General features: G+C 37.9%; 4 protein-coding genes and 1 pseudogene across 4 annotated transcripts; 1 reads left to right on the forward strand and 4 right to left on the reverse strand.

Annotated features, from left to right (window-relative positions):
• The first annotated feature begins 5,108 nt into the window (after nt 1-5,108).
• Nucleotides 5,109-6,044, forward strand: LOC115412848 (olfactory receptor 51E1-like). Its single transcript, XM_030125504.1, has one exon. The coding sequence runs from the start codon at nt 5,109-5,111 to the stop codon at nt 6,042-6,044; it is 936 nt and encodes a 311-aa protein (XP_029981364.1).
• Nucleotides 6,045-11,424: 5,380 nt separating this feature from the next.
• On the reverse strand, nt 11,425-12,351 carry LOC115412556 (olfactory receptor 52E8-like). The gene has a single exon (XM_030125126.1). It carries the CDS (start codon nt 12,349-12,351, stop codon nt 11,425-11,427), a length of 927 nt encoding a protein of 308 aa, XP_029980986.1.
• A 2,209-nt stretch (nt 12,352-14,560) lies between these two features.
• On the reverse strand, nt 14,561-15,426 carry LOC115412849 (putative gustatory receptor clone PTE03; annotated as a pseudogene).
• A 1,634-nt stretch (nt 15,427-17,060) lies between these two features.
• On the reverse strand, nt 17,061-18,032 carry LOC115412850 (olfactory receptor 142-like). The gene has a single exon (XM_030125505.1). It carries the CDS (start codon nt 18,030-18,032, stop codon nt 17,061-17,063), a length of 972 nt encoding a protein of 323 aa, XP_029981365.1.
• Nucleotides 18,033-21,825: 3,793 nt separating this feature from the next.
• LOC115412851 (olfactory receptor 142-like) lies at nt 21,826-22,797 on the reverse strand. Its single transcript, XM_030125506.1, has one exon. The coding sequence runs from the start codon at nt 22,795-22,797 to the stop codon at nt 21,826-21,828; it is 972 nt and encodes a 323-aa protein (XP_029981366.1).
• Nucleotides 22,798-26,234: the final 3,437 nt, after the last annotated feature.

Here is a 26,234-nt window from a genome sequence, read left to right on the forward strand (position 1 = left end):
AAAGTTACATATTGTACATAATAAATGTATTGTTTTCATTCATAGAACTCATGCCTGCCTTAGGATCTCACATGTCTCAGTAAATTTACAATTCATATATACTTCCAGCTCAACCATTTTTTTTCTCTTGGCTTCATTTTCATACTTCAAGGGGCTTGATTCCTGAAACACTGAGCCATTTAACTTATTAAATATTGTGTTGAACTCACTGCAGTATAACTTCATGACTGAATTTGTATTTTCATGTTATATATCACCTGTTTTATGAACTGAAGAGTTCAGATCAGTATTATACTTAAAGCTACAGGTGAAAGTTTCTGTACCATTTTGCATGGATTGTTGACACTTGACCTTTGATAAGTTGAACAGTTTGGGTGTAGATTAGAGTTAAGTATGGTAGAAATAGTAGGCATGACGAAAGGATAAAGGCAGGATTCAGGCTGAACACAGATCATTCATGTCACTGTAGCATTTTGTCAAACCAGTTCACTGATACAGACACTGATAGTGTTAAGGCCAGTGCTGTCCTTTTTTGTTTTTGTTTTTTGACATTACAAAACATCAGTGTGTTTGCAACTCTAATTCCAAAACTGTAAATGTTGTGGAAAATGTAAATAAAAATCAAATTCAATGATAAACAGATCTCATGAAATCATACTTTATTTAGGGTAGAACATAGAAAGCATAGCAAATGTGTAAACTGGGAAAATGTACCATTTATAACATGGCCCTAAAATCTTGAGAGGGGGCAAAAAACCCTCCAGAAAATGAGTGGCACTAAAAAGAAAAGGTTGAGCATCAGAAGCCCTTTTCAGGCCGACAGAGAACTGTGCTGGTGCCAGTTCCCACACCTAATCTTGAATTGGCTGAAGTGTTCACACTGAAAATCAGAGCATTTGGGAACTGAAAATTTAGTTCCCCGCAGGCTTGGTGTTTCTAAGTGAACTGTGACGACATGCGTAGACGTCACCAGGTTGATCCAGGTCAGAAACAGAAAAATAAACAAACCAAGACAACGTGAGTGTGGAAAATGACCGAGAAACCGAGTTGTAATGTTCTGCATTGCATTAAATAAAAACCATCTTTTGAGAGTTCTGCATCATCTTTACTGCTGCTTGTACATTCACTTGCATACATGTGGTTTTTCTCCTACAACCAATTCCATCATGCATCAGTCCTACTACATCTATGGTAAGTGTGGAGGGACAAAACAGTAGTAAAACATCTCCCTTGTTTTTGTGTGGCAAAGCAACGCTCTATGTCTATGGCGCATCATGGGCTTGCATAATGGAATGAACGCGGGCCAATTCCATCATGCATCAGTCCTACTACATCTATGGTAAGTGTGGAGGGACAAAACAGTAGTAAAACATCTCCCTTGTTTTTGTGTGGCAAAGCAACGCTCTATGTCTATGGCGCATCATGGGCTTGCATAATGGAATGAATGCGGGCCCTTCACGGGCAAACACTTTGGTTCCCAGTGTAACTGGTGCAGGAACCAGCTCCGCCACCGGGCTGGCTGGTCTGAAAACAGCTTAAGAGAGGAAAGGAGAGGTCAAGATGGGCAGAAGCTCACCATTCTGTGAAAAACTATGTCTATAAATTGGTGAACAATTTCCGAGTAACATTTCTCAATGTAAAATGGCAGAGACTTCTTATCTGTTACTGTCCACAATACATGATATAATCATAAGATTCTGAAAATCTGGAAAAAGGACATGTTCTGGTATCTTATCTGTTTTGCCCACTTTGGATTCATTTTAAAGGAGTGATATTTTGCTTTAAAAAAAAAAATGGAATTATGCATTTTAAAACATTTCCCTGTGGTCTACATAAACTGTAAATGCTCTGCTTGGGTCTGAATTCTTCATTACTTTAACTCCACAGGTCCATCTTCAACTCTATATCTGAGTAATGACACCAGAAAGGTCGTTTTGAGCGCTGGCCCTTTGAATGCAAATGAGACACTTCACGCCCCACCCCCTCCAGGTTGTTGGCTGTGCTTTCTGTCCCGTTCAGCACCTTGAGTTCGTTAATACAACCAACAACTGAACATTTTAGGAGAAGTATGGATGTATTTTCAGTATGGACTAAAACCACTGCTGCTGACAAACTCTTATGTTGTACTCTGACAAGTGTTCATTGGAAGTCTTGACCTTATATGTGCAAATGTCGTCACGTAACTAGTTATACACGTACCAAATTAAGCAGAATTAAAACGGGTTGTAGAAATCCACTCAATTTTTGCCAAAATGAATATAAAAATAGCTTTGCAGCACCTGGAGGGTTCAAATTCAAACTTTCTGAACTATTAGGGTCCAAATATACAAATGAATGAAGCAAAGACTAATAAAAGTGGGTTTAGAGAAATATGACCCATTTAAAGGGCCAGCACTCCAAATGACCTTTCTGGTGTCATTACTCAGAAACAGGGTTGAAGATGGACCTGTGGAGTTGAATTAATGAAGAATTCAGACCCAAGCAGAGCATTTACAGTTTATGTAAACCACAGGGAAATGTTTGAAAATGCATAATTCCATTTAAAAAAGTAAAATTTCACTCCTTTAAAGGCACTATTTAAGCATTACATGCATGAACTAAGGATGAGAAGATTATCTGATACGCATCAATATGCCAACATGCGTGTGCACAATCTGAGTGCACCGGTAGAGAAGCTGCGAGTGAATGATAAAAGTTTGGAATGATATCGCGATGCATTGGTTATTGAATGTTCGTTTCAATAAAATTCGATCCGTTCTATACAATATATTTTTACTTGCATTTAAAAGTGTTACTATTTATTTGGGTAAAGTTTTTCTTTCCTTCAGAGCCACGTTAATGTATGCTGCAGATTCACGGATGTGTACACTGCACACTAACAGTCTGAGCTCCGTGGATGGATTGTGGCACAAGCGCTGCGGATGAATACTGCAACGTCTGTATGTAAATCTGACAGACATAGAAGGAGGTGACGACATGGTGTATGAACGTGTACTTCTTACTATATCAACTGCATTGAATACTGCTGTACATACCACAGATACTTCCTTAAACAGTGTCATACAGATCCAACAGTGCATCCCAGAATACCTTGTGCAGGTGTCTGTTAAAGTGACAGAACCTGTTTCTGTTTTCCCTACATTACAAATACATTACATTAAAAATTGATTCAGCGAGGGAGCAAGAAGTTGAGTGTTAGAAACATGCAGAGAAATGACGTTGGAAACAAAGTCCTAACTTTTTCATCTGACTGAATGTGAGGCATGTGTTCTGAAACTGAACTAAAGCCACTTTGTAAAAAGTCATGGTCTTATTTGATAAATAAATAATCAAGCTCATTGAATTGCACTGCATATATTTTTTTTTTACCAGAATGAATGTGTTCAATCAGAATTTGCTTAATTGCTCTGTATCATGATTTGGGTGTGAATCGTATCGAATCGCATCATGAGATGCCAGACATGTATCTTTAACATATCGGATCGGAGATGCTGTATCGAGATGCATATCGTATTGGCCTTACAACTAAGATTCCCAACCCTAGCACGAACGATATGTAAGTTGATAAAATTGAATAAGAGCTTTGATGTGATTTTTAGGAAATATTGCTGATGTAAGGTGATGGCAAATGGGGGTGACTTCAGCCGCTGCTGTAGCAGCATCTGGAGGTTTAGATACTTGGAGAATATCAATATATGGCATCATAAGATGAGCCTTCTTGGAATCAAAAATTCATCTATTTCTGAGTAAGTCTATGAAAGTGGGACAGGTAGGTACAGAAGGGGACAAACCCTTTCTGTGCATATGGGACATTGCTGAAAATTATTAATGGATGGCCGTGATCTTCAGGGCCTCAGGAGGCACTGCATTAAAACCAGGTCTGACTCCATCATGGAAATCATTGCATGGACTCAGGAACACTTCCACAAATAATAGTCTGTCAACACAGTTCACCATACCATCCACAAATGCAGGTTAAAGCTGTTTCATATAAAGCTGAAACCATGTTTGAATATGATCCAGAAAAGCTGCAGTCTCCTCTGGGTCAAAGCTCATTTAATATTAACTGAGGCAGAGTGGAAACTGTTCAGTGGTCAGATGAGTCAACATTTTGAACTCTTTTTGTTAAGCAATGCAGGCCAAATCCTCCAGACTGAAGAGGAGAGGGATCATCTAGCCTGTTATCGGTGCTCAGTTCAGAAGTCTGTATCTGTGATGGTACTTAGTGTTCATGGAATACACAGCTTTCATATCTGGAAAGTCTCCATTAGTCAGTCCACCTCTATCCCAATGATTTCTCCAGCCTTATCTGTTAATTTGTTGAGTCTGTATAGTACAGGTCCAACTAAAACACCCCGTTTGTGGAAATGACCAGTGACTTATATAGAAAGAAATAACTTTAACCACTGCTTTGTGCTACATAACACTACAAAAGAATTGTGTATATTGACATGAACATTCTAAAATAAAACAAATGATGCTCTATGGAAGTCTGATAGTTTTACAAAGAGATCTGTGACAAAACAATACAGTATTTCCTCAGTGAATTGTTCCTAGTAACGGTTGCATCACTTTGGCCTTCTGTATCACTGTAGCAACATCAGTCAACCTGTAAAGCCTGATGTCATTACCAGCATGACATATAAAGTCAGTTTCTGTCATGAATTGAGAGCTTGACTAGTTGTAGATTGTGTAGATGTGTAGGGACCTTTCTTCTAGTTGTTATGTTTAAATATGTATTAAACCTGAGAGAGATATGATGATTTGCAGAATTTTGGTTTGTTTCCTTCATTTCTGACAAACTCAAATGAGAGTGTTGTGACAACTACATACAAACTAATTCTGTTGGGTTTCTGTAAATTGGCTTAGAGTCTGGTTTTGACCAACTCTACATATAAAGTGTCATGAGATAACTTTTTTGTGATCTGGCGCTATATAAATAAAATTTGATTGATTGAGTGATTTGATTGGTTTTCCCCTGTAAGTTGCTTTGGAAAAAAGCGTCTGCCAAATGCATAAACAAACATAAACATAAACAACATAATTGACAGTAATGTAACATCATTATATGTATGTCTGATTTCTTTCATATCGGTTAAATGAATTTAATGGAAAATTACACCAATACGTTCCACTTTAACCTGACTATGTTTGTGAATATAGGGTCATACCGTTATCCAGCCTTTGTACTGTGCTTACTGATGTTTGCTTTCATTGTCTCTGCTAATATAATCATATTACTGGTCATATCACAGGAGAGAACACTGCATGAGCCCATGTACATGTTCATTGCACTGTTGTCTGTCAATGCTCTTTATGGTTCGACTGGTTTCTTCCCCAGATTTTTAATGGACCTTCTGTCTGACACTCATCTCATCTCACGTCCAGCTTGTTTCACTCAGATCTATATTATTTACACTTATGCATCTTATGAAATGACCATCCTCGGTATAATGGCTTTTGACAGGTACGTTGCTGTATGTGAACCTTTACATTATCACAATAAGATGACCCATAAGAAAGTTTGCATATTATCAGCCTTTGCCTGGATAATGCCAGCCTTTTCTGTTGCAACATGTCTTTATTTGGCTATAAGGCTTCCTCTGTGTGGCAATAAGATCTTAAAAGTATACTGTGCCGTCTGGAATGTTGCTAAACTGTCATGTGTGTCCACTTTAATCAGCAACATTGTAGGGTTATTAGTAGCTGTAGTTACAGTGTTTCTTCCTCTGATCTATGTCCTGTATACCTACTGTCGAATTATAATTGTGTGCAGCAAAATGTCATCTGAATTCAAGAGCAAAGTGTTCCAAACATGTTTACCACATACTATTTCATTTGTAACCTTTTCTATTGCAGTATTTTGTGATGTTGCCCTTAGTCGTATTGATGTGGAAAAGTTAAACCCATATTTAGCTGTAATTTTGTCACTGGAGTTTGTGTTGATTCCTCCGGTTCTCAACCCTCTTGTATATGGCTTGACTTTACCAGAAATCAGAAAGCACATCCTCAGGATGTGGCCATGGTTTTGTAAACAAACATAGACTTTTAAAAAGTTACATAATGTACATAATAAATGTATTGTTTTCATTCATAGAACTCACGCCTGCCTTAGGATCTCACATGTCTCAGTAAATTTACAATTCATATATACTTCCAGCTCAAGTGCATTTTTTCTTTTGGCTTCATTTTCATACTTTAAGTGGCTTGATTCCAGAAACAATGAGCCATTTAACTTATTAAATACTGTGCTTAACTCACTGCAGTATAATTTCGTTATTGAATTTGCATTTTCATGTAATGAAAATGTTTTTTTGACATTTTTTATGAACTGAAGAGTTCAGATCAGTATTATATTTAAAGGAGCTGTATGTAAGAATTATGTTCCAAGTAATCATAAAATGGCTCTGAATGTCACCAGACACTAAGGAATCATGTTCATTTCAAATACTGGTATCACTGACAGTAGTAGTCCAGCCAGAATATTTGCCTTTTTTAAATTTAAGTGTCAGCCCCTAAATAATGTTTATATTGTCATTTTGTGTTTTGGTCTGATGCTCCACCCATCACCTATCTGCCAATCAACAAGTCTGTAGCGTTTGGTCATCCAGGTTGCCAGTTCCCACTGAGCTGCATCTGGAACATTTCTGATCATAAATGTCTGACGTTACTAAACCTAAAAGGCCTCTTATTATTCCCAAATACGTTGTGACAAACAAAACAGGGACATGTGTAGGAGATGCTTTTAAAACATGGAGACGGCTGAAAGCAGAGAACAATTTGAAGACTGACATCAGCTCTCTCAGTGGCTCTTGCCGGGTGGTGAGACTGCGGGCTCGGGCCACGATGTCTTCTTCCGGCCCGAGCCGTGGTGTTTTCTCCTGGGTGAAGAGACCGTGGTCCGGCCCCAGGAGAAAACAACGTGGCCTAGTTCCAGAAGAAGAGACTGGGCCCGGTATAAGTACCAGTGTAGGATTCGTGGCTTGCTATGATAGCTCCTTTTAGTAGACACTCATGCTGGACCTGGCAACCTCTAGTCTGGGGGGAGGGGGAGGAGATACCTCACTCTACAGTATTCTTGAATGTGACTGCAGTACCAGTTTTGGCCACAATCCTACATACGACTCCTTTAAAGCTACAGGTGAAAGTTTCTATACCATTTTGCATGGATTGTTGACACTTGACCTTTGAGAAATCAAACAGTTTGGGTGTAGATTAGGGTTAGGGAGTGTTGGGAATAACGGCGTTAAAATTGTTTTCCAATAACGGGTAATCGAGTAATTACTATTTGAAATGTTACAACGCCATTGCCGTTATCAGCAGTGAAATGTGGCACGTTGCTATGCACTGATATCTAACAGCTGTTACCCATCCTGGCTCACTGTATGTCCTCCTCTATGACACCACAGGGAGTGAATCCACCTCCATCCCAAGATGTTCTCCAACCTTATGTGTTAGTTTGTTCAGTCTGTTTGTGTCTATTACTTTCAACCTGCTGCCCCTGCTCACAACAGCAAAGACAATGCCAGCATCCACCACAGACACACAAAATATCTCCAGCATCTTCTAGCAAATGCTGAAAGATCCAGGCCTCCTCAGAAAATAGAGGCAGCTTCATGTTGAAGACGTTGGTGTTCCTGGGCTAGTCCTGTTTGTTATCTAGGTACACTCCAACATATTTATATCCGTCTACACACAGTATCTAGTATTAGCATTAGGGATCAGCATTAGCACTTAGTACATTAGAAGCAGTGAACAGTAAATTTGGAAAATAAAAACATTTGAGAGCCAGAAAATGTCAGCTATCACTCTGAGCCTGTTGATCGCTATGGTTACTATGTGTTCACTCTCAATCCAGTTATTGCTGATATACCCAACAAGAATCTCATCCAAACCATGAGACATACCACCCAGTGTTTGCTTTTTCATAAAATGTTTTCTTAGCACTCCAGATCCTCATTATATCACAGTGAGTTGAACATTCATTAGATTTCCCTTGGTTTTACAGCTCGGCCCAGTTAACACTTTCAGTGCCATGGGCCGATTAAATCGGCTTTACAAAAACAACCTGTAAAGTGCCACGGGCCGATCAGATCGGCTTTGGAGAACACGCCACATTTGTGTACAAACAAACCATCCACCCCCATTTCTTTCTCGCATTTCGATGACATTCTTTCTGTGTCCCCCTTTTGAGACCAAGCAGACGGGAATTTGAGGTCACGCGACCGAATAATATTTTTATGTCTTTTTAATGTTTCTTATTCTCCGGTGTTTCATCAGATGGAGCCCTCCATGCCGGGGGGCGGCTGTGGACTCCAGGGGCTGTGGCGGCGCCTTCTCTCACTGGGGTCCGCTCCGTTCTGGTGGGTGGGGGTCCCAGTTGGCCCTCTCCCACTAGTTGGGATGCGGGGCTGTGTTGCTGGTGCCTGGTCGCCGGGGTCGGCGGCTGCATCCTGGTGCGGATGGCTCCCTGAGACAGCGCCTCCTAAATTGATGTTTTACTTTTACTTGTACATTTTTGTTCTGGTCTACCCGTGCTCAGTCAGTCTTCTTAAGTATGTGTGAGCTTGTGGGTTTACATGTATATGTGGGTTTGCATGTATATGTGTGTGTGTGTGCGGGTGAGTGGGTGGGTGTGGGTGGGGGGCGGTACTGATTTTTAAACTGATATGTAAAGCACTTTGTGCTACAGTTTTTAATGTATGAAAAGTGCTATATAAATAAAGATTATTGTTATCATTATTATTATTATTATTATTATTATTATTATAAATTATGCAAATTACGATCAATAATGATTCGGCTGCGGCCGGTGCGTTTTGGATCTAATCAGCAATCGGTCGGATGTTACCGAGCGGTTTCCTGCAGGATTCTTCAAATATTATAAAAACGACGTGAAATACTGAAAAACGGCCAAATTCTGTGGCACTTTTAAGGCGTATTAGCCCCTTAACTGTCTGGCACTTAAAGGGTTAATATGAGAGTGAGGCCACCTAAGGTTCAGATCAACAGGGGAAATGCACATGTAAGGATAACCATGCAGTGAATCAACTCACCAGATTGGAACTGCTCCCAGGACAATACCGGCAGCATCTGGAGATGTTTGACAAACATTTTGGCACAGGTCTATCCATTGTCTTTGCCTCCTGATAGGCAGTTCACTGATCCTTCTGTTTCTGTAAAAGGAGAGACAACCCTCTCTCCAGGGGCAAGCATTCAGTGATTCCTCAGTGGCCTCAGGGCCTCCGATATGCATTCCTTCTGTTCAGTCTCCTTCATCTTCTCCTATAGATCGACCAGGTGGTGGAGGTGGTTGTCATCCTGGTGGTTCCCAGTTGGCCTCAGATTAGGTTGGCTGGTTCTCTGCATATGTGCCCAGACTTCAAATACACCCATGGGAGCTCCCAGTTCAACCGGCCCTTTTGTCCTGGACCCATGGGACTAAAAGCATGTGACAGCTCCATGTCCTGTAAGTACATGACATATGCTGCTGCTGAGTGCCAGGTGGGGATCACCATTGTTTTTCCCACGCCAGCCAGTCCGTTGAGCTGCATTCTTTCCACCTCCCTGAAGACAGTGGAACAAGTGGGTAGGCACTGTTGCATGTGGACAGTACAATAGTGCACATGGACAAGGGCCTACTGGAGAACATGTGCTAGAAGTGACAGTAAGGAGGTTTCCATGACACTTAAAAACACTAAGTATTACAGTCCAGGTTTGCTCTGACTAAAACTGGACTGTACTTAAAGTACATGTAAACATGTTAGTTTGTACTAACACACCCAGATAAAGTGTTTGAAAGTTCATCTACTGCATGTAAACAGACCAGTCGGACCAGAACTGGACAAGGTGTTGTGCACATGCACTAGAATTCTGCATCAAATCCTGACCAGGAAGTCCAACATCATACATCTCATCTGCACAAAAGTGTAATTTTTTTTTAATTTTTTTAAATTTTCAACTAAGTCCACCGATGTGCTGGTTTACCTCTGGGTTGTTACTTGCTGGCTTCCTATTAACTACTGTTGTGTTCTTCTATGACGTAGGTTATGAAACTGATAAATGAACTATAACATTTACATTTCTTGTTTCAATGACTCATTTTTACAGTGAATGATTAATGATGGAGTTAAATAAACATAAACCCAAGTCAATAACCTGTTATGTTGTAGTGCAATAGATTACCACAGGCACAAAGAAAATAAACCACAGTAATATTATTTATTGTTTCGGGCCTTTAAGCCCCTTCCACCGCACCAGCAACCACCTTTAGGCTCTGAAGCTGAAGTTATTCATTCATTACTCCCCAATACCTATGAGTAAAATATCTGCAAGGAGTGTTGATTCCAGAGCCTCGACACCAATAAAACCTTCAAATATGAGTTGTTGGACTGATTTTTAATTTTTTTTTACTTTTTACATAAAAATGTGACTGTATGTTCAATGTGTTCTGACCAATCAATAAAAGAATTAAGAGAACAAAACCCATCAGTCCAGTCAAATGCATCCACTATAACTGTACCATAATGTAAAATGTTTTGCTGCATCCTAGACCTTTGACCCACAGAGTTTCCTGTAATTGAAAAGAATACTAACAAGTGGTGCAGGACACAACAAACCCCGCCCCTCGCATGTAGCTTATTTTGGCATCGATCCAGCTAATGTCATCATGTCTATGCGTGTGCTGATGTCAGCACAGACAAATTTTGCCCATTACAAGTAAATGGGAAAAAAAAATGTAAAAAAATTCATAAAAAATTTTAACTTTGACCTACTTTTCCCAAAATGTAATCACATCTATTCTGGGTCACTGGCAATCTATCTAATTGCCAGTGTATCTAATCTAAAGTTTAGTATGAATTCAACCAATAGTTTTGCTGCTAAAGTGTTAACAAACAAAGAAACAAACCAAACCAAAAAACAATACCCCTTGCCTCCCCTTCGGTGGGGTGGGGTAATTAAGTCACAAGCAGATAATGTATCCCAAAATTCTGAGCATTACCCATTGAGATAAAGGAAAGAGATCTGTGAGAAACTCTGGGTAAAAGCCTGTTAAAGAACACGAAGACCAAAAAAGTTGTTATACATGGGCTCATGAAGTTTTCAGTACACAGTGATGGTAAAAAAAACTGTTTATTGCCCACATTACTGAGTAAGTAATGCAATAAGCACCTTTAGAGATACATGAAGTTCAGTTGATTTACAGAAATTATTTTCAAACTGACCACTGGACAAAATATATTTTTTACCCGAGGCTGTGACACCGTAAAGCAGAAGTCCTTCAGTTAGACATAATTACACATTACACTCAATATACAGAAGCATCTTAAAAGAGGGTGCAGAGAAAATCTGAAAATTGATGAGATTTTTAATTTAGCAATTTATGATATATCTCTTACAATCACACTTGTGTTAATATCTTATCTAGATGTGTTTACCAATCAGAAATTGTATGATTCTTTTTCTTATTTGTGTCATTTTAAAACCATAGATGAGTGGATTCAGAATAGGAGGTATGATGAGAAATTCGATTGCCATAAAGTTTTGAGCACTTTGTGATGATGATTTGGAACCAAATCGAATGTACAACAGATCAAAAAGCAAAGACACACCAAAAGTTACTAAGCAGAATAAATGAGGCAGACATGTCTGAATGAATTTACTCCTGTTCTCCCTAGATGTTCGACATGTTTTTACCAGATAGATATAAGACCATATAACAAAAATAAAATGACAAGAGAAAAAGCTGTAGTTAAACGCTGGAACAATAACATGTGCTACAGAGAAAGAGCAGGCAAGCTGACCAACTAAATAATTAATACAGTAGATCTTTGGTATGTGTGAACCACATAACCTCAATGTGAGTGTAGTCATCGAACCTACAAACACTAAATATATGGGTATGAACCAAGCAAAAAACAGAAACACACAAACTCTGGGTTTCGTCATCATGGAGTGGTACACCAGAGGTCGACATATCGCCACATATCTGTCAAAGGCCATGAGGACAAGAAGAGAAAAATCAGCAGAAACAGAAGAATGAATGACAAAGCCCTGCAGAAGACATCCAGCATAAGAAATAACATGAGTAGTAGACAGGAGATCCATGAGGAATTTGGGGTAAAATCCTGCTGTGCCATAAAGTCCATTAATGCACAGATTACACAGGAAAATATACATGGGTTCATGAAGGCTCTTATCCACAACAATTGTCACAATAACAGCTACATTTACCAGCCAGATCACACAGTAAAACAATAATGTTACAAAAAACAAAGAGATTTTGTACTTTTCTATCCCACTCAGCCCTGACAGAGTAAACACAGTGATAACCGAAAAATTATCCATCATATCATTTTACAGTTTGTGTTTATAACTATGAAGAACTAGAGGTGAGAGGGAAAATATGGGAACTACTCCTGCGTCCCTATTCCACACTGAATGATTTTCCATTTGTTTTTATCTTCTCAAATGAGGAAAACCTCAGTGAGATGTTAACATGGGATTTACAGATATCCAATCAGAGATTTGGTGCCCATGTTAGTTAAATTCAAGAAACTAATGCAAAAATAAAGCATTAACTTTTAATCTAAACAACAACAACAAAAAATCCATTTCATGCCTGTTTTAGTGTTTTTTTTTCTGACTTGGACCATTGTATCACTAATTTAATCTAAATTAAAATGAGGGGAGAAAAAAATAACAGTAGAAAGGTGGTGCTGTCACTGATTATATTTATGTGCAAGCCTATAATTCTGAATAAGACGATTCTGAACTTGGAAACTCATGTAAACTCCATATTCCATTTGCTTATTTTTTTAATATTAGTACAGACAGACAGACAGACAGACAGACAGACAGATAGATAAATATAGATAGATAGATAGATATTTCTTTTTTTCCAACAACTTTTTTTTATTATATTACTGTGTGCTTTACTGCAGGTTGTGTCATATGGGCCTTGTTTATGCTCAAATAGTGTACAGACAAAGGCCCTCTCTTGTAAAAATATATGCTTTGTAAGAGGTCTGCTTTTATATTGAAAAGCTGACCTTTTTCTTTCAAGGAATAAAACAGATGGCCTGAGTTCATCCATTGGAACATCTGCCACCAGTTGAATTTAATGAAAAATGATTAATTTAATGGGATACGCACATATGTATGCAAACCTGAATATTAAAGGGACATTCATTTTCATTTATCAAGCAAAATTCAATAGGAATACTGTCTTTTTCCGAATAAAAGAAAAAAAAAAAAACATAATATTTTATGCATATCAACATAATAGGAGGTTGTTGTGGTTAATATGCCTTCAAGTCAAATCAAGCCTTTATCCTTCAACCCAGTCAGTTCTCTCTGCTTTACCTAATCAAAATCTGATCTAAACTGGGGGAGATATTAACCCTTGTATTATCCTTGGGGTATATTTGATCCCATTCAATGTTTATCATTCAAAAAATAATTGTCAACTTTTTTTTTTTTTTTGCTTCATATTTCATGACTTTTCCTAATTTGATGGGGACAACTGATTAAGCACAAAAGTATCATGATGATATTTGTTTACAATGAGCTGAACACATATTGCATGCATTGGTGATCCTCTGGCATCAATTTGAGCCCAAGGTGTTTTAGCTGAGTAAAATTTGTCTGTGTGTGTGTGTGTGTGTGTGTGTGTGTGTGTGTGTGTGTGTGTGTGTGTGTGTGTGTGTGTGAGACCTCACATCTCCACACCTGCAGGTGCAGAGTTGATATTTTTGAGTATATACTTAACAGGGGGTTGGGAAAAACAACTATTCCCATGATACTTCTTATGGTGTGGGCATGTGGGAAACAATTTGACTTCCTCCTTCCTCCTCCTGCGTAAATGAGGACGCAAACGTGAGTCGATCACATCCAAGTCTTTCCAATTACACATGCCTCCCCTCTCAAACTATCATCAAGGGATTAATGTATTCAACAAATAAACAAAGTGCCTGACACAAAAAACTTGGTCAACACTTTTATGTCAATCATTTTCTGGAGGCAAATATCCCTAAGGTCAGATTGACCCCAAGGGTAAAATGTGTTAGTAATATTTGAGGATAATAGGAGGATTAATTTAATATAAGGTGAAAAACTGGCTGTTGTTCCCCCAGTGCCTCAGATGCTGTTTACACAGATACAATGTTAAACCTCCTGAGACCCAGGAAATGTCAGCAAAGTACAAGCTTTGTTAGTTTTTTATTAAATAAGTGCCTATATTGGAAACATCATGATGCAACAGTTTTTTCAGATGCAGTTTTTAAAATTGTTGGGGAAGGTCCTTTGTAGTGGACAGTTTTCTTTTCTTTCTTTTTTGTATAAAGTTGTAAAACTCTTGTCCACAAATGTGGACAGAAAACCCATCGCTGGGTCTTAGGAGGTTAATTAGCCTTTATTAATTATTGGATTGGATGAAAATAAAAAAAAAATAAGAAAAGAAGGACAGAACTAAACATCACATTTAATTTAAACAAGACATATGATACCTTCAGACAAAAGAAAAAAACAAACAAAAACAAAACAAATTTTTTCATCAGTGTCAAATTGTCACATTTCCTTCTAGTTTATGCTCCTTTAAGAAACATTTTAACCATGGCAACTTCTTGAGAGTGTGTTTTCTGATTTCTGGTAAACTCAAGCCATATACAGGAGGGTTAAGAACTGGAGGAATCATGACCACCTCAAGTGACAAAACAGCAGCACAATATGGGTTCAGCTTCTCTACATCAATACGATTAAGGGCAATGTCACAAAATCCTGAAAAACAATAGCTTACACATGAAATAGTATGTGGTAAACATGTTTGGGACACTTTGCTATTGAATTCAGATGACATCTTCCTGCACACAATCACAATTTGACAGTAGGTATACAGGACATAGATCAGAGGTGGAAATGCTGCAAGTACAACTACTGTTAAACCAACAATGTTATTGATTAAAGTTGAAACACATGACAGTTTAACAATATTCCAGATACCACAGTATACATTTAAGATCTTATTGCCACACAGAGGAAGCCTTTCAGCCAAATAAAGACATGTTGCAACAGAAAACGTTGGACAACAACTACTAATTTACAAACTTTCTTATGTGTCATCTTATTGTGATAATGTAAAGGTTCACATACAGCAACATACCTGTCAAAAGCCATTATACCAAGGATAGTCATTTCATAGCAACCATAAGTGTAAATAATATAGATCTGAGTGAAACAAGCTGGACGTGAGATGAGATGAGTGTCAGACAGAAGGTCCATTAAAAATCTGGGGAAGAAACCAGTCGAACCATAAGGAGCATTGACAGACAACTGTGCAATGAACATGTACATGGGCTCATGCAGTGTTCTCTCCTGTGATATGACCAGTAATATGATTATATTAGCAGAGACAATGAAAGCAAACATCAGTAAGCACAGTACAAAGGCTGGATAACGGAATGACCCTATATTCACAAACATAGTCAGGTTAAAGTGGAGCATAAAGGTGTAATTTTCTGTTACATTCATTTACTTTGGACAAGAGAAATAATGTACAAATATAGACATAAATGTAGTTTTGATCTTACATTTGTCTGAATAAATGAGATTATGTTTCTGCCACAAAAAAAAAAGAAACAGTGGTACTGGTAACAGACCTTACATCAGACCCTGGTGATTGTCTGATACAAAGGGGCAATGGTTAATTAGAAAAAAAATTGATGTGGCCTAACTTTAAGTTTATTACCACAGATGTTTAATGTCAGTTTAATCATGTGTTAATGTGACATAAGCCTTTGATTTCAATGTTTGACTGAGCTCTGCCTGTATTTTACTGTTTTAGTCAAAGTTGCTGTTGCTGAACAGAATTCAACCCCAGTTTCCCCACAACTGACCCACTGTTGTATCAGTTGTTTTAAAGGACCCTTGCATCACCCATGCATCCAAGAGGAGATTTCATTCAACTGTGTTAAATATGACAGTATTTGAGTAAATCTCAGGTGGAGGAGGATAAACAGAAGTGAAACAGGCTGAACAGGACTAAACTTTGTTATCTGTGACATTTGGAGCAGGTTAATCATATATTTTATGTTCAGTCTTGAGTCCAGAAAGGATTCCATGTTTTCTTTTCGGTCTGTTTTAGTCACATGATACACACAGGAGTTAGTACTTGATTGCATAACCGTTGTTTTTGATGACATTTGATGGTCTAATAAGTTTTTCCACGACTGTATATTACTTTTTTTTATTTAGTGCTAAACAAATATTGTAATCTGATCTAATTAGGTCAGAGGGTTGCTCTGAAGGGGCAGGAAGTGACCTTGTTGGACTAGCTGCCACCTCAGGGCTGTCGGCAGCTGAGCTCAACTCCTTGGCCTTACCCCTTCCAAAAAAACCCAAGTCAATTTATGTATATTTTACCAATCTAGAAAATTGGAGTGATGATAACAGTAATGATAATAAGAAAAAGAGGAGGAGAAAGAGAGGAGGAGGGAGGGGGGTGGGGGGAGGAGAGGAAGAAAAAAGAAAGAAAAGGCTGTCACTATTATTGTATTTGGGATTACTGATTTTGCTGTTTTTCTGTTTTTTTTTTTCTCTCCTTTTCCTTTTTCTTTTCTTTCTTTTTTCTTTCCCTTAAGCTTCTGTCTACACTACTATTTAAAACCTTTTACTGATTTCTTCCTTTTGTAAACTCACATCCTTTAACGGTTTTTCTTATTAGACTTTCAGTTCTGTTTTCATTCCCTCTTCTGTCTCCACCTGAATATGCCCAACCCACACAAAACAACCATAATCACACACACACAAACACGCAAGCACGCACGCACACACAAAAACACACACACACACACACACACACACACACACACACACACACACACACACACACACCTGTAAATAGCCCTCTGTTTGCACCAGTCTATAATGTCTTATGAACTTTTTTTTCCCCTGTCACAATATTTGACTGTATATTACATTTAAGTTTGACAAGACATATGACAGCCTTGGACAGATATGAGTGAAGTAAAAAAAAAAACAAACAAACACCAAATCCATTGTTGTCATGTGTGATATGTCATCTTTTGTTCCAGTTTATGCTTCTTTAACCACGGTAACATCCTGAAAATGTGTTTCCTGATTTCTGGTAAAGTCAAGCCATAAAGAAGAGGGTTAAGAACTGGAGGAATCAGAACGATCTCCAGTGACAAAATTACAGCTAAATATCGGTTTAACTTTTCCACATCAATACGATTAAGGGCAATATCACAAAACCCTGATAAAGAAAAGGTTACAAATGAAATAGTGTGTGGTAAACATGTTTGGAACACTTTGCTCTTGAATTCAGATGACATTTTGCTGCACACAATTATAATTCGACAGTAGGTATACAGGACATAGATCAGAGGAAGAAACACAGCAATTACAACGAATAATAAACCTACAATGTTGCTGATTAAAGTGGACACACAAGACAGTTTAGCTACATTCCAGCCGGCACAGAATACTTTTAAGATCTTATTACCACACAGAGGAAGCCTTACAGTCAAATAAAGACATGTTGCAACAGAAAAGGCTGGCATTATCCAGGCAAAGGCTGATAATATGCAAACTTTCTTATGGGTCATCTTATTGTGATAATGTAAAGGTTCACATACAGCAACATACCTGTCAAAAGCCATTATACTAAGGATGGTCAATTCACAAGATCCATAAGTGTAAATAATATAGATCTGAGTGTAACAAGCTGGACGTGAGATGAGATGAGTGTCAGACAGAAGGTCCATTAAAAATCTGGGGAAGAAACCAGTCGAACCATAAAGAGCATTAACAGACAACAGTGCAATGAACATGTACATGGGCTCATGCAGTGTTCTCTCCTGTGATATGACCAGTAATATGATTATATTAGCAGAGACAATGAAAGCAAACATCAGTAAGCACAGTACAAAGGCTGGATAACGGAATGACCCTATTTTCACAAACATAGTCAGGTTAAAGTGGAACATATTGGTGTAATTTTCTGTTACATTCATTTACTTTGTACAAGAGAAATAATGTATAAATATAGACATAAATGTAGTTTTGATCTTACATTTGTCTGAATAAATGAGATTATGTTCCTGTCACAAAAAAAAGAAACAGCATTATTTCCAAAAGCTTCTTCTATCTGCCTTAGTTTAAATCTAATCACCACAGGAAAACTGTCTACACATGACCTGAGCCTCCCAAACCCACTCATCAGACAAACTGAAAACATTTATATGTTTCAGTGGTACTGGTAACAGACCTTACATCAGACCCTAGTGATTGTCTGATACACAGGGGCCTAAGTGATGCAATGGTTGCTCAAATAAAATTGATGTGGCCTAACTCTAGGTTTATTACCACAGATGTTTAATGTCAGTTTAATCATGTGTGTTAATGTGACATAAGCCTTTGATTTCAATGTCTGACTGAGCTCTGCCTGTGTTTTACTGTTGTAGTCAAAGTTGCTGTTGATGAACAGAATTCAACCCCAGTTTCCCCACAACTGATCCACTGTTGCATCTGATGAGTTGTTTTAAAGGAGTGATATTTTACTTTTTACCTCCGCCAAGGAGGTTATGTTTTTGCCAGGGTTTGTTTGTTTGTTTGTTTGTTTGTTTGTCTGTCCGTTAGTGTGCAACATAACTCAAAAAGTTATGGACGGATTTGGATGAAATTTTCAGGGGTTTGTTGGAAATGGGATGAGGAAGAAATGATTAAATTTTGGTGATCGGGGGTGGGGGGGCCCACGAGGGGGGGCCACTGATTGTTAGTGTGCAACATAACTCAAAAAGTTATGGACAGATTTGGATGAAATTTTCAGGGTTTGTTGGAAATGGGATAAGGAAGAAATGATTGCATTTTGGTGGTGATTGGGGGTGGGGGGGCCCACGGGGGGGGCCACTGATCAGCCTTGGCGGAGGTCTGCGCTCTCCGAGTGCTTCTAGTTGTTAAATATGACAGTATTTGACTAAATCTCAGGTGGAGGAGGATGAACAGAAGTGAAACAGGCTGAACAGGACTAAACTTTGTTATCTGTGACATTTGGAGCAGGCTAATCTTATATTTTATATTCAGTCTTGAGTCCAGAAAGTATCTGTATCTCATTCAAAGCAACTTGTGAACCCAGACTATCATGTAATATTTGTCATGGACTTGGGCCACAACCCGATGCATCCTGAACTGATTCTTCAGTTCTCCAATGAGAGCACAGCCTCTGGTTCTCCAAAAGTTTTAGGAGCTATTTACTTCTTCTGTTGGTGTCTCACATCTGAGAAGTGAACATATGTATGTAGAAATGAGACAAATAATGTAATTAACCCATAAAGACCCAAACAGCCACTGGTGACCAAAATCATCTGCTGATAGAAACTGTTTAATACCTGTTGACTCATTAATCCTATTAAAACATGTAAATAACTGGTGTAAAATGAAGTTTTTAATCTTTTCATGGTAATCAGATATGACCCATTTGGACGTTCAGAGGCTCCGTAGTGAACGTGGAAACACTGTCATCTTCTACAACATTGATTCACCAGTAAAACCCATGGAGTTGGATCAATGACAGTGGATGGACACACTTGTTTTTACATTCAGTTGTTGATGTCTTTGCTGAAAAAGTCATTTTTTTTCTTCATTTCCTTCTGTTTTTGATATAATAAACCTAAAATTTAATTTAAACTTTTATGACCATCTACTTGATCAGAAAATTAAATAAGGTAAAATACCTGATTTTCACTGAAATAAATGCAAAATACAGAAAAAAATATGACAAATGGTGATAAATCACTCAAAAAAGGTTAAATAAAGAGCAAAATTAATTTGGGAGCTGCCACAGAAGTAGCACTGGGTCTTTATGGGTTAATATATTTAATATCATGTTAAAGAGCCCCCTCTTCTCCAAGCAGTTTGAAGCGCCCCAGCACCCCCACCCCCACCCCATGGTCTGGCCACGACTTATAATCATTGGTCATTTTAACACAGAAACATTAAAATTATCCATAACTATAATCTACAATATGGGGATTCAATAATGTTTTGCCTTATCTGTTGAACACAATATTTGTTCCTCACAAAAGCTGCAGGAAATGGGGGTAGAGGTATATCAAATCTAATCCAATCCAACTTAATTTGTAACACACTTTAAAAGAACCGCAGTGGACCAAAGTGCTGTACAGAAGTATAAATAAAAAAACAAAATAAAAGAATGAAATACAAGAATAGACTAAAAAACATAAAAAGCTGTACAAACAATAAAAATAAGAACAATACACCAATACCAAATAAAACAACAGAATAAAAATAATACATTCAAATATCTCACATGGTTTCAAAAGCCAAGGAGAAAAGATGAGTTTTAAGAAGGGATTTAAAAACAGACAGAGGAGGACTGTCTGATATGGAGAGGCAGATGGTTCCATAGTTTAGGAGCTGCTGTATAAAAGAGAAACCCTTATAAAAGGTTATTTTTACTGCCCCTGTACAGGGTCCAGATGAAACCCTTGGATGGTTCTTGATGGAACTCCAGGGTTAGTTAGCTCGTCTCATTGAATGAACTGCCTCCATGTGCGAAAATAAAACCACAAGAAAAGTAAGTCTGTCAGAATGGTACAGTTGTGGAAAAAATTATTAGACCACCCCTTGTTTTCTTCAGTTTCTTGTTCATTTTAATACCTTGTATAGCTAAAGGTACATCTGTTTGGACAAATATAATGATAACAACAAAAATACCTCATACGAGTTTAATTTCAGAGCTGATATCTAGACATTTTCAATGGTTTTCTTGATAATAATCAAAATCACTTCACTTCTTACATCAATATCTATGGCATTGTACTGACCACAACAGTGCTTTTAGGCATTCCATGTTTTCTTTTCTGCCTGTTTTAGTCACATGATACACACAGGAGTTAGTACTTGATTACACAGCTGTTGTTTTTGATGACGTTTGATGGTCTAATAAGTTTGTCCACGACTGTATATTACTTTTTTGTTTTTAATTTAGTGTTAAACAAATTTTGTAATCTGATCTAATTAGGTCAGAGGGTTGTTCTGAAGGGGCAGGAAGTGAGCTTGTTGGACTAGCTGCCACCTCAGGGCTGTCGGCAGCTGAGCTCAAGTCCTTTTGCCTTACCACCTCCATAAAAAACCTAGTCAATTTATGTATATTATAGAAATTTAGAAAACTGGAGTGATGATAACAGTAATGATAATAAGAAAAAGAGGAGAAAGAGGGGAGGAGGGAGGGGGGAGGAGAGGAAGAAAAAAGAAAGAAAAGGCTGTCACTATTATTGTTTTTGGGATTACTGATTTTGCTGTTTTTTGTTGTTTTTTCTCTCCTTTGCTTTCTTCCTTTCTTTCTTTTTTCCCTTAAGCTTCTCTCTATACTATCATTTAAAACCTTTTACTGATTTCATCCTTTTCTAAACTCACATCCTTTGACCCTTTTCCTTACTAGACTGTCAATTCTGTTTTTATTCCCTCTTCTGTCTCCACCTGAACATGCCCAACCCGCACAAAACAACCATAATCACACACACACACACACACACACACACACATACACACACACTCACACTCACACACATACATACACACACACACACACACCTGTAAATAGCCCTCTCTTTGCACCAGTCTATAATGTCTTATGAACGTTTTTTGGTCTGTTTGTTTTTTTTCCCCTGTCACAATATTTGACTGTATATTACATTTAAGTTTCACAAGACATATGACAGCCTTGGACAGATATGAGTGAAGTAAAAAAAAACAAAAAACAAAAAACCACCAAATGCATTGTTGTCATGTGTGATATGTCATCTTTTGTTCCAGTTTATGCTTCTTTAACCACGGTAACATCCTGAAAATGTGTTTTCTGATTTCTGGTAAAGTCAAGCCATAAAGAAGAGGGTTAAGAACTGGAGGAATCAGAACGATCTCCAGTGACAAAATTACAGCAAAATATCGGTTTAACTTTTCCACATCAATACGATTAAGGGCAATATCACAAAACCCTGCTAAAGAAAAGGTTACAAATGAAACAGTGTGTGGTAAACATGTTTGGAACACTTTGCTCTTGAATTCAGATGACTTTTTGCTGCACACAATTATAATTCGACAGTAGGTATAGAGGACATAGATCAGAGGAAGAAATACTACAATGACAACGTATAATAAACCTACAATGTTGCTGATTAAAGTGGACACACAAGACAGTTTAGCTACATTCCAGCCAGCACAGAATACTTTTAAGATCTTATTACCACACAGAGGAAGCCTTACAGTCAAATAAAGACATGTTGCAACAGAAAAGGCTGGCATTATCCAGGCAAAGGCTGATAATATGCAAACTTTCTTACGGGTCATCTTATTATGATAATGTAAAGGTTCACATACAGCAACATACCTGTCAAAAGCCATTATACTAAGGATGGTCATTTCATAAGATCCATAAGTGTAAATAATATAGATCTGAGTGAAACAAGCTGGACGTGAGATGAGATGAGTGTCAGACAGAAGGTCCATTAAAAATCTGGGGAAGAAACCAGTCGAACCATAAAGAGCATTAACAGACAACAGTGCAATGAACATGTACATGGGCTCATGCAGTGTTCTCTCCTGTGATATGACCAGTAATATGATTATATTAGCAGAGACAATGAAAGCAAACATCAGTAAGCACAGTACAAAGGCTGGATAACGGAATGACCCTATTTTCACAAACATAGTCAGGTTAAAGTGGAACATATTGGTGTAATTTTCTGTTACATTCATTTACTTTGTACAAGAGAAATAATGTATAAATATAGATATAAATGTAGTTTTGATCTTACATTTGTCTGACCAAATGAGATTATGTTCCTGTCAAAAAAAAGGAAATACAGCATTATTTCCAAAAGCTTCTTCTATCTGCCTTAGTTTAAATCTAATCACCACAGGAAAACTGTCTACACATGACCTGAGCCTCCCAAACCCACTCATCAGACAAACTGAAAACATTTATATGTTTCAGTGGTACTGGTAACAGACCTTACATCAGACCCTAGTGATTGTCTGATACACAGGGGCCTAAGTGATGCAATGGTTGCACTGAAAATTTTGATGTGGCCTAACTCTAGGTTTATTACCACAGATGTTTAATGTCAGTTTAATCATGTGTGTTAATGTGACATAAGCCTTTGATTTCAATGTCTGACTGAGCTCTGCCTGTGTTTTACTGTTGTAGTCAAAGTTCCTCTTGATGAACAGAATTCAACCCCAGTTTCCCCACAACCGATCCACTGTTGCATCTGATGAATCATTTTAAAGGAGTGACATTTTGTTTTTTTAAAAATGGAATTACGCATTTTCAAACATTTCCCTGTGGTCTCCATAAACTGTAAATGCTCTGCTTGGGTCTGAATTCTTCATTACTTAAACTCCACAGGTCCATCTGCAACCCTGTTTCTGAGTAATGACACCAGAAAGGTCATTCTGAGCGCTGGCCCTTTAAATGCACATGACTCTACCCCCTCCAGGTTGTTGGCTTTCTGTCCTGTTTAGCTACTTGAGTTCATTAATACAACCAAAACTGAACATTTTAGGTAATCGGCTCAAAATGTTGACACATTTGTTAAATATGACAGTATTTGAGTAAATCTCAGGTGGAGGAGGATGAACAGAAGTGAAACAGGCTGAACAGGACTAAACTTTGTTATCTGTGACATTTGGAGCAGGCTAATCTTATATTTTATTTTCAGTCTTGAGTCCAGAAAGTATCTGTATCTCATTCAAAGCAACTTGTGAATCCAGACTATCATGTAATATTTGTCATGGACTTGGGCCACAACCCGATGCATCCTGAACTGATTCTTCAGTTCTCCAATGAGAGCACAGCCTCTGGTTCTCCAAAAGTTTTAGGAGCTATTTACTTCTTCTGTTGGTGTCTCACATCTGAGAAGTGAACATATGTATGTAGAAATGAGACAAATACTGTAATTAACCCATAAAGACCCAAACAGCCACTGGTGACCAAAATCATCTGCTGATAGAAACTGTTTAATACCTGTTGACTCATTAATCCTATTAATCCATGTAAATAATTGGTGTAAAATGCAGTTTTAAATCTTTTCATGGTAATCAGATATGACCCATTTGGACGTTCAGAGGCTCCGTAGTGAACGTGGAAACACTGTCATCTTCTACAACATTGATTCACCAGTAAAACCCATGGAGTTGGATCAATGACAGTGGATGGACACACTTGTTTTTACATTCAGTTGTTGACGTCTTTGCTGAAAAAGTCATTTTTTTTCTTCATTTCCTTCTGTTTTTGATATAATAAACCTAAAATTTAATTTAAACTTTTATGACCATCTACTTGATCAGAAAATTAAATATGGTAAAATACCTGATTTTCACTGAAATAAATGCAAAATACAGAAAAAACTAGAAGCACTCGGAGAGCGCAGACCTCCGCCAAGGCTGATCAGTGGCCCCCCCCGTGGGCCCCCCCACCCCCGATCACCACCAAAATTTAATCATTTCTTCCTTATTCCATTTCCAACAAACCCTGAAAATTTCATCAAAATCTGTCCATAACTTTTTGAGTTATGTTGCACACTAACGGACAGACAAACAAACAAACAAACCCTGGCAAAAACATAACCTCCTTGGCGGAGGTAAATATGACAAATGGTGATAAATCACTCAAAAAAGGTTAAATAAAGAGCAAAATTAATTTGGGAGCTGCCACAGAAGTAGCACTGGGTCTTTATGGGTTAATATGTTTAATATCATGTTAAGAGCCCCCTCTTCTCCAAGCAGTTTTAAGTGCCCCAGCACCCCCACTCCATGGTCTGGCCACGACTTATAATCATTGGTCATTTTAACACAGAAACATTAAAATTATCCATAACTATAATCTACAATATGGGGATTCAATAATGTTTTGCCTTATCTGTTGAATACAATATTTGTTCCTCACAAAAGCTGCAGGAAATGGGGTAGAGGTATATCAAATCCAATCCGACTTAATTTGTAACACACTTTAAAAGAACCACAGTGGACCAAAGTGCTGTACAGAAGTATAAATAAAAAAACAAAATAAAAGAATAAAATATAAGAATAGACTAAAAAAACATAAAAAGCTGTACAAACAATAAAAATAAGAACAATACACCAATACCAAATAAAACAACAGAATAAAAACTAGAAGCACTTGGAGAGTGCAGACCTCCGCCAAGGCTGATCAGTGGCCCCCCCCTGTGGGCCCCCCCACGCCAAGGAGGTTATGTTTTTGCCAGGGTTTGTTTGTTTGTCTGTCTGTTTGTTTGTCTGTCCGTTAGTGTGCAACATAACTCAAAAAGTTATGGACAGATTTTGATGAAATTTTCAGGGTTTGTTGGAAATGGGCCCCCCCGTGGGCCCCCCCACCCCCGATCACCACCAAAATTTAATCATTTCTTCCTTATCCCATTTCCAACAAACCCTGAAAATTTCATCAAAATCTGTCCATAACTTTTTGAGTTATGTTGCACACTAACGGACAGACAAACAGACAAACAAACAAACAAACCCTGGCAAAAACATAACCTCCTTGGCGGAGGTAATAGTACATTCAAACATCACACATGGTTTCAAAAGCCAAGGAGAAAAGATGAGTTTTAAGAAGTGATTTAAAAACAGACAGAGGAGGACTGTCTGATATGGAGAGGCAGATGGTTCCATAGTTTAGGAGCTGCTGTATAAAAGAGAAACCCTTATAAAAGGTTATTTTTACTGCCCCTGTACAGGGTCCAGATGAAACCCTTGAATGGTTCTTGTTGGAACTCCAGGGTTAGTTAGCTCGTCTCATTGGATGAACTGCCTCCATGTGTGAAAATAAAACCACAAGAAAAGTAAGTCTGTTAGAATGGTACAGTTGTGGAAAAAATTATTAGACCACCCCTTGTTTTCTTCAGTTTCTTGTTCATTTTAATGCCTGGTACAAATAAAGGTACATCTGTTTGGACAAATATAATGATAACAATAAAAATACCTCATACGAGTTTAATTTCAGAGCTGATATCTAGACATTTTCCATGGTTTTCTTGATAATAACCAAAATCCCTTCAGTTCTTACATCAATATCTACGGCATTGTACTGACAAAAACAGTGCTTTTAAGGCATTCCATGTTTTCTTTTCTGTCTGTTTTAGTCACACGATACACACAGGAGTTCGTACTTGATT

This window comes from Sphaeramia orbicularis, chromosome 21 (genome assembly GCF_902148855.1).
Source record: "Sphaeramia orbicularis chromosome 21, fSphaOr1.1, whole genome shotgun sequence".
NCBI classification, from domain to species: domain Eukaryota; kingdom Metazoa; phylum Chordata; class Actinopteri; order Kurtiformes; family Apogonidae; genus Sphaeramia; species Sphaeramia orbicularis.

Bases quoted from the DNA above. Each gene is read 5' to 3' on its own strand.
- LOC115412850 (XM_030125505.1), bottom strand. From the start codon at position 18,032: ATGAATGTAACAGAAAATTACACCAATATGTTCCACTTTAACCTGACT.
- LOC115412556 (XM_030125126.1), bottom strand. From the start codon at position 12,351: ATGATGGATAATTTTTCGGTTATCACTGTGTTTACTCTGTCAGGGCTG.
- LOC115412848 (XM_030125504.1), top strand. From the start codon at position 5,109: ATGGAAAATTACACCAATACGTTCCACTTTAACCTGACTATGTTTGTG.
- LOC115412851 (XM_030125506.1), bottom strand. From the start codon at position 22,797: ATGAATGTAACAGAAAATTACACCAATATGTTCCACTTTAACCTGACT.